The sequence below is a fragment of the Quercus robur genome, chromosome 3 (assembly GCF_932294415.1).
Source record: "Quercus robur chromosome 3, dhQueRobu3.1, whole genome shotgun sequence".
Taxonomy (NCBI): Eukaryota; Viridiplantae; Streptophyta; class Magnoliopsida; order Fagales; family Fagaceae; genus Quercus; species Quercus robur.
In genome coordinates this window covers 28,555,597-28,563,936 of record NC_065536.1, presented here as the reverse complement: position 1 = coordinate 28,563,936, position 8,340 = coordinate 28,555,597, and the positions used below count along the sequence as shown (strand labels likewise).

Below are 8,340 nucleotides of genomic sequence, written 5' to 3'. Positions count from 1 at the left end.
TACAAGGAATAAAATTAATGCAATTACAACACTTTTTGTCATGGAATAAAGCCAACATAAAACATAGTTGTAAATCACAACTTTACAGAAAGCTTCATCAATCCTAGAATTGTTCCATCCACTTGTCCTTAAGTCAAATAAGAAAGAAACAATTTTGTCAGTTGGAATATTAGTTTAGGGAGATAGAACATTAGAAGGAAAATCCCCCGAAAGCCAATTATCCCCAAAAATCCAACACTTCTCCCACATCCAATCCTCCACAACATACCATTAGAGATAACTAATCTAGCTTTTAGTATACTTTGCCAAGCATAAGATCCAATAGAAACTTAGCATCACCAAGCCAATGGGGAAGAATTTTGCCTTGAAGACCTGATAAAAGAGAGAAGATTTGTCATTAACAAGCCTCCAAACTTGTTTAGCTAACATCATCTCATTGAATTTTACCAAGTCTTTAAACCCAATCCCACCTTGGTTTTTCAATTGACACAGTGACTCCCAACTCTTCTAGTGAATTTTTCTTTGCTCTCCCCGTTATCCCTACCAAAATTTCCTGATTAGTATTTCAATCTCATGACAGAGACCTAAAGGAAGTTTGAAACAGCTCATCGTGAAAATTGGAATAGATTGTACCATAGCCTTGAGTAAAATTTTTCTACCCACTTGGGACAATAGCTTTTCCTTCCAACCCTATGATTTATTCCAAACTCTCTCTTTGATATAATTGAGGTTAGCTTTTTTATTCCTCCCAACCACTGTTGGAAGCACCAGGAATTTTTCATACTCTCTAATTTTAGGAACTCCTAGGAAATTTATTATTTCACCTTTCCTCCGTTCTGAAACAAACTTACTAAAGAAAAGTATAGTCTTCTCACGGTTTATTTGTTGACCTAAAGCTTTTTTGTACAAAGTCAAATTTTCCTGAATTGTAATCCATTCATCCAAATTTGCACAATAAAATAACAAGCTATTGTCAGCAAAAAATAAATGAGTAAAATGAGGACCATTGTTGTATAAAGAGAAACCTCTAAGGGACAAAGGATCTCCTTGAATCTCCCTATTATCTAATTATGATTATTCTTTATCATCCGGGTAAGATATCAATAAGATTTATTTTGGTATGGAAAGAATTTTTTTATTTTTTTTTATTTTATGAAAAGAAGTATAGGCAGATTTTAACCTAAGTTGAAAGTTGAAATCAGCACAATTAAAAATACATAAATGAAAATAAATATTTTGACCAAAATATAAATAAGATTTTTAATATTTTACAAATTATAACATGAGAATTAATGTCTTTTTTTTTTTTTTAATAGAAGAACATGAGAATGTCTTAGACATGTACACGGACGATAACCACAATATAAAAAAAAAAAAAAAAAAAAACATATCGGATTACACGGCCCTTGATAACCAGAATTAAATTTATGCTAATACTAATTAGCATTTATAAATTCAAATTTCTTAATGAGTGGCATTAACGTGTATGGAAAAATATTCAACCGAAAGAAAAAGGACAAATAAGTAATTACGAAAACGAGATTTCAAGGATGATGAGGTATATATGAATGAGTGCTTCTCAACCTCCCATCTCCCGTGATTCCATCACGCGTAACAGTCATTCTCTCTCCAAATTTGGTACTTACAAATCTCCATTTCCCAACAATGTCGCACTGAGAAATTGAGTTTGTTACGAAAACTTTTAGAAATCTCCCTCATTCACTCTCTTTCCTTTTAGTTTTTCTTTGTTTCCTTCTTTCTATTTTTTTCATTTTTCCCCAAATCTGTGTCTCCGTTCACCCTCTCCCAATTTTAACAAAAACACCCTATATTTCTCTCTCACTCTGAACAAGAAGAAGAGCAAAAACAAGAAAAAGAAATCATGGGTTTCAAATCCCTTTTCCACCGTAAAAAGAAAACCGATTCCCCCAACAATCTTTCTCTCAATTCATCGACGACAACAACGACGACAACAACCACAACTACAAATTCAAACACGAACTCAGGATCGCTAGACACACCGACCCAGATGGCGGAACTGGAACAAGTGTTCAAGAAATTCGATGTCAATGGAGACGGCAAGATCTCGGCCTCTGAATTGGGATCCATCATGGGAAGCTTAGGCCACCCAGCCACAGAGGAAGAGCTCCAAAAGATGATTGTCGAGGTGGACGCTGACGGTGATGGGTTTATTGACCTGAACGAGTTCGTGGAACTGAACACGAAGGGTGTGGATTCCGACGAGGCCATGGAGAATCTGAAAGACGCGTTTTCGGTTTACGACATGGATGGAAATGGAGTCATATCGGCGGACGAGTTGCAGAAAGTGATGAGGAGTTTGGGGGATGAGTGCTCACTGGCCGAGTGCAAGAAGATGATCAGCGGTGTCGATAGAAACGGAGATGGGTTGATCAGTTTCGATGAGTTTAAGGTCATGATGATGATGGGTTCTCGCCAAGACTTGATGGAACCTCCACCTCCCAGACAAGTTACTGTTTAATATTTCTGATTTTTCTTTTTTGCTTTGTTTTTCCTCTTCTTGATTCACTAATCTTAAGTCTAATCTGGGTTTTTCTCAAAAGAAAAAAGAGAAAAATCTTATCTGGGTTGTTTTGCTTTTACGTTTGGTTGGTTGGAGATTTATATTTGGTAGGTGATTGTTGGTGAGATCTGTGAATATTTTGAGATCCACTGTCTAATTTTTAATGCCATTTATTGTCTTTCCTTTTCCTCTTATAATTCTTCATTTGCTTAACAATAATTATTTTTTCTTATATTATATATTTGAGAATGCTAACGAATGTCCTTAAGACATTGGTTAATAATTTATTTAAAGAAAATTTTTATGAAAAATGAGAAAAAAAAAAGTAATTAGAGGGTGTTTGGTGCATGTTACTTAAAAACTGAAAATATATATTTGAAAATATGGGTAGAAATTCATGTGGGTAAAAAAGTGTGTGGATATAAATGTAATGTTGTTTAAAAACTGAAAATATATGTTTGAGTGTGTGTACCATACGGGGCCTAATGACAGTTTTTTTCATTTCCATAAAAGTTATGTCAAAACTTTTTTGAAATGGATTATTAATCAATACACTAAAGACACTTACTAGCGTGACTCTATTTTTAATTTCTTATCAATGTTTTTTTAAGGTAATTTCATAGTACTTTTGTTCATTCTCTAATCTCAATGCGTTAAAAGAATATTCAAAGTTACATCAACCCTGCATTTTTAAATAGAGGATCTTATTCCATTTTAATGGAGCTTCCGCACCAAATCATAAATAACATATTGGTAAAGCGAAGCGAGGGCGCCCCTAAAAGAATACCATGGCAAAAGGGGCGACTGATAGATATTTTACAAACTTGTCTTGCTGATTTTGATTTCTCTTAGGAATCAAAATATACATTCCGCAGATTGTTCATACAGAAATTAAAATAAAAAAAAATTATAAAAGTTGTTCATGCATATTAACTATTAATATCTATACTACTATTTAAGAGGTTGCAACTGTTTGGACTGGACTTTTTTTGTTCCAAAATACCCCTATTTCCTTAGGTTTAAATAGAGATAAAACTAAAGGATAATTTGGTAAAATACATGTCTAACTTGCACTAAAATATTACCTACAAAATAGGAATACTCTCCCGCTAACCAACTTTTATTTATTTATTTATTTATTTATTTGGTAATTGAAAAATGTAGTAATTCCAAAGTATGATAAATGCTCTAAATTAACCATTAACCAAAAAATAGAAGAGCCTTTGAGCACACGCGTATCTATACTACTATTTAAAGGACTGCACCTGTTTGGACTGAACTTTTTTTGTTCCAAAATATCCCTATTTCTCTAGGTTTAAGTAGAGATAAAATGAAAGGATAATTTGGTAAAATACATGTCTAACTTGCAATAAATTATTACCTATAAAATAGGAACACTCTCCCACTAACCCACTTTTATTGTGTTTTTTTTTTTTTTTTTTTTTTTTTTTTGGTGATTGAAAAATGTAGTAATCCCAAAGTATAATAAATGTTCTAAAGTAACCCTTAACCAAAAAATAGAAGAGCCTCTGAGCACGCGCACAGAGGCCAGTGGGGGACAACTTTCTTCCATGGCCAACATGATCTATCTCCTAGTCAACATATTTTAAACTTGAATCAACAAATGCTAGGAGTCCAGTAGTTTTGGCACATCTTGATAACTATTGAATCATCAAAAAGAAGGGAACCATCAAGGGTCTTTCTAGAATTTGGGAGTTTGATTGATATTGGAAACGTTTTTCTGATTTTAGTAGAGACTAGGGAGTGAGACTGTCTATATATTGTTTTTACTTTTTAGTATTGGTAGGACCCTTTTCATTTGAAAGGTTCCTCATGCCCAAACCTAATGGAAATCTATGGGTCCATAGGGCCGCATAAAATGCATCTCTAACAGTTTCTCTAAATTTTTAGTACTATTTAGAGAGTGAACAGTGATATTTATTTTTTACCTGCCTACTTTTTGAAATACATTTTCTAATAAATTCTCTATCCTTTCTCCATCTCATTTAAATATTATTTCTTCATTATTTCTTTATTCTTTTTAAATATTTCTTTATTCATTCCCAACAACTATATTTTTTAAATTCCTAATAGCCATATTTTTAAATTTCTCAAGGTAACATTTTCAAATTTTCCAACAATTAGATTTTCTTAGTAGCCTTTTTTTTTAAGGGTCATATTTTTCAAATGGTAATATTTTTCAATAGTCATATATTTCAAAAAGACTTGACAAATTTCAAGATTAACATAGATTTGATAAATTTCAAATTACATCGAATTTTACCTATACAAGACTAACATAAATGAAGAGAAATTTCAAATTAAAATAAAGACTAAAGACATAAAAATTTTGAGAGCATAAAACTTAAAATTAGATGATCCTACGGCTCGTTATATCATTGCCACAAGTGCTCAACAAGATCCGATTGGAGTTCAGAATGAGTTTCTCTATTTTTAATTTTTTCATGGGGTGCAATGAACGTCATAAATTGACTAAATTCTTTTGTAGGCTCTTGGGACATTGTTGTAAGGATGCTTTTAGGCACTTGTTCATAATCAAAGTCTTCTACTCCATTGGCATCATATTCATCTTCAATTATCATGTCATGTATTATTGTGCACGCCTTCATAAAGGGTTTATTACTTTTATTCATTAACTTCTAATTAATTTTCCTTAAAAAGCTTACAATCAGTAGTTAGTTTTTTTATTTTTTTATTATTAAGCTAAAGGCCATTGCCATTCACCCATTTTATTTGTTCTCATCAAACATTGAAAGAGAAAGAAGGAGAGGGAGAGGGAAATCACCGATGCTTCACTGAGGGAGAGAGATCACCACCATTGCCCTCCATTGTCTTCTCCGCCTCCACCACCAAAGACATGCACCTAGCGGCCCAGATGGGTCAGATCTTTTTTTTTTTTTTTTTTTTTTTTTTAATTTTATTGTTTTGATTTATGAGAAAATTTGTGTTTTTTGATTCTATTGCGTTTTGAGTTTTGTTTCAACTTTGTTGTTATAAGATCTAGATTTTGTTGTGTTTTTTGTTTTGATTATGTGAGACGTTTGAGTCTTTGAGAGAGAAGCAGTGACTAAAACAAAGAGATGAGAGGAGAGAGAAATAATTTTTGTTTATTAAGTTGTTTGATTTTTTTAAGGGAAAAAAATTTTATTTGGATTTGTTACAGTGTTCTCTAGATCAAGAGAACTACTCTAGCAAGTTCAAAAAAAAATTTGGAAAAGTTTTTCTTTTAGAGAATTTGTTGGAGCTGAGTTTTTAGGTTTGCTCTCCAAAAAATGACTTTGGCTAATCTTTTCTATTAGAGATGCTCTAAGATATGAGATACTTAGTAGTACTGTTCAAACCAGTATTGGAGACGACAAGACTGACTGGCGCCGATGTAGCCGCATCGCTGGTGGGACCGACCAACTGAGCCGAGGCCGGCTGGTGGAGGGCGAAAGGCAATCCAATGCCGGTGCGGTAAAGCCAACGAAATTGAAACCCCGAAACCAAAATCTCCTGAATCGACTGATATATATATATATATATATATATATATGTGTGTGTGTGTGTGTGCGTGTGTGTGTATAACGGCGTGTTTACTGTAGCAAGTAGCAACAAATTTTTTTATATATAATAAAAAAAAAAAAAAAAAACAAAACAAAACTATGCGTTTCTCACTTTCTCTTGGGTTTAAAATTAATAAAAAATAAAAAAACGTTGTTGTTTTACACTAGGTCAAGCGGGCCTATTATATATTCTTTCTTTTCCTCCTCTCACCTAACTCTTCTCTCTCGCCTCATGGTTCTCAACTCTCATTGTCTCACTCTCAGTGTCTCACTGCTCACTAGACAACAAACACCACATCAGGTAAGTGATTATAATAATAATTTTTTTATGGGTAACGTAGAAATGGTTTGTGGCTTTGTGTTAGTTTGTAGAGAAATCCAAAGCATAAAGTTTGATTGCTTTGACTTTTTGACTGTGTACTGTTAGTGAACTTAGTGTGTTTATGTACTTTGGTTGCTGAGGATATAACGCAGAAAAGGGGATGGTTTTGGGATTTGTTTCTATCATTGTATTGAAGAAGATTAAAATGCAATAATATGTTTCACAGGGTGCTGTTGAAAAGGGCTTTTTATTTTTTTATTTTTATTAAAATTTTTTTTTCCTTCAGGGTGCTGTTTCTCTCTCACCTCTCGCCTTTAACTTAAGTTCTTAAGATATCTGACAATGTGAATATTTTTCAAAGACTCTGTAACTCTATTGGACATTTTGTTTAGATGAACTATTGGAGATTGAATAGGTTAATTGCTTAAAAAATTAGAGTTTGACTTTGGCAGCTTACTTTGACAGCTTAATAAATAAATAAAAGTTCGTATTTGTTTGCAGTCTTGAATAGGTTGGTGAATTGATATTTGTCTTGAACAATTTGTATTTGCTTGAAGTCTTGAATAATTTTTTTTTTTAATAATCTTAAGCCGAACAAACCGATTAAACTGACCGCAAAAAACCGCACCGCAATAGGTCAGAAAACTGACCTTAGGTGGTGTGCATCGGTTCTAATTATGAGAAAATCGATCTCTATCGGTTCGGTGATAAATTTGAAAAAAAACTGCATCGACTGAACCACATGCACCCCTACTGAGTGAGGAAATTGGGTTTGGTCCCACTGCAGCCAATTGGGTCGTTTTAATGGACATTGCACATTTAAATCCAAGAAATACAACAATTTATATATATATATATATATATTTATATTTCCCCAAAAAACTATGGAAGCAACACAATATTGGCAAACATAAATATATTCAATGAGCTCTTATTAATAAGTCAAAGAATCCAAATATAAATCCTTTGGGGGAATGGGACAAAGCCCATAAGCCCAAAACTTCATAGACTTAACTGGACCTTGAGGTCCATAAAGACTTACAAAGTTTGGATCCTTGGATCGATGTACATCCCCTAAGCAATACTATAAACAAGGACCACTACTTTTAAGAAACTTGACCTAAATTTTATATTCTCACTGTAATTGCCAATTTTTCTCTATTGCTTCATGTTTTTCTCTTTCTATTGTTTCTCCTTTTTGTTCTCTGTTTCTCATTGTCTTCCATGGCTGATTCCTCCCCTTCTATACTAGTCTTGGAAGGCCTCAAAATTACTACCTTCTCTCTTTGCCTTGATCTTGCGGTTTGTCCTTGTGTTAAAGCTCTAGGTGCTTCTTTTCCATTCTTATTCTTATTTCTCTTTTTTGAGAACTTGTCCTTGAAAGCACCCTTGAGGTCAATAAGGATGGGTCTTTTCTCAAGGTATTTCGAAGGTTTCTTCATTCTGATAGGGACTCTACATATCGTGCCTCATTTCTAAAATGGTATAGATTCTTTATTGATTTGGGTGAACTTCAAAAGTGTTTTTCCTTTTGGTGAGGTTCCTCTCCCTTTCCCTCATGGGATGGTTGGTTTTCAATTCCAGGTCCCAAGGTTTGGTGGGATCATTTGTTCCTTTCAATCCTCTTTTCTCAGGGAACTTGGTTTCTAAAGGCCTTTTCCCTAATGAACCCTTTTTGAGCTCCCCTATTTGCTGGGCTGGTCTCATTCAAGGACCTCTTCAATTGCACCATTTTTATAGGGTTGTTTGCACCTTGTTTTCAAGGCCCTTTCCTTCTTTCTTTCATTGTTGGGTTTTGGCCCTATTATACTTATTCCTTTTCCCTCATGAGATGGTTGGTTTTCAATTCCAGGTCCCAAGGTTTGGTGGGATTATTTGTTCCTTTCAATCCTCTTTCTCAGGGAACTTGG

General features: G+C 33.7%; 1 protein-coding gene across 1 annotated transcript; it reads left to right on the top strand.

Moving 5' to 3' along the window:
* Window positions 1-1,566: 1,566 nt before the first annotated feature.
* On the top strand, window positions 1,567-2,739 carry LOC126717710 (probable calcium-binding protein CML25). The gene has a single exon (XM_050419560.1). The coding sequence runs from the start codon at window positions 1,883-1,885 to the stop codon at window positions 2,498-2,500; it is 618 nt and encodes a 205-aa protein (XP_050275517.1). The 5' UTR covers window positions 1,567-1,882; the 3' UTR covers window positions 2,501-2,739.
* Window positions 2,740-8,340: the final 5,601 nt, after the last annotated feature.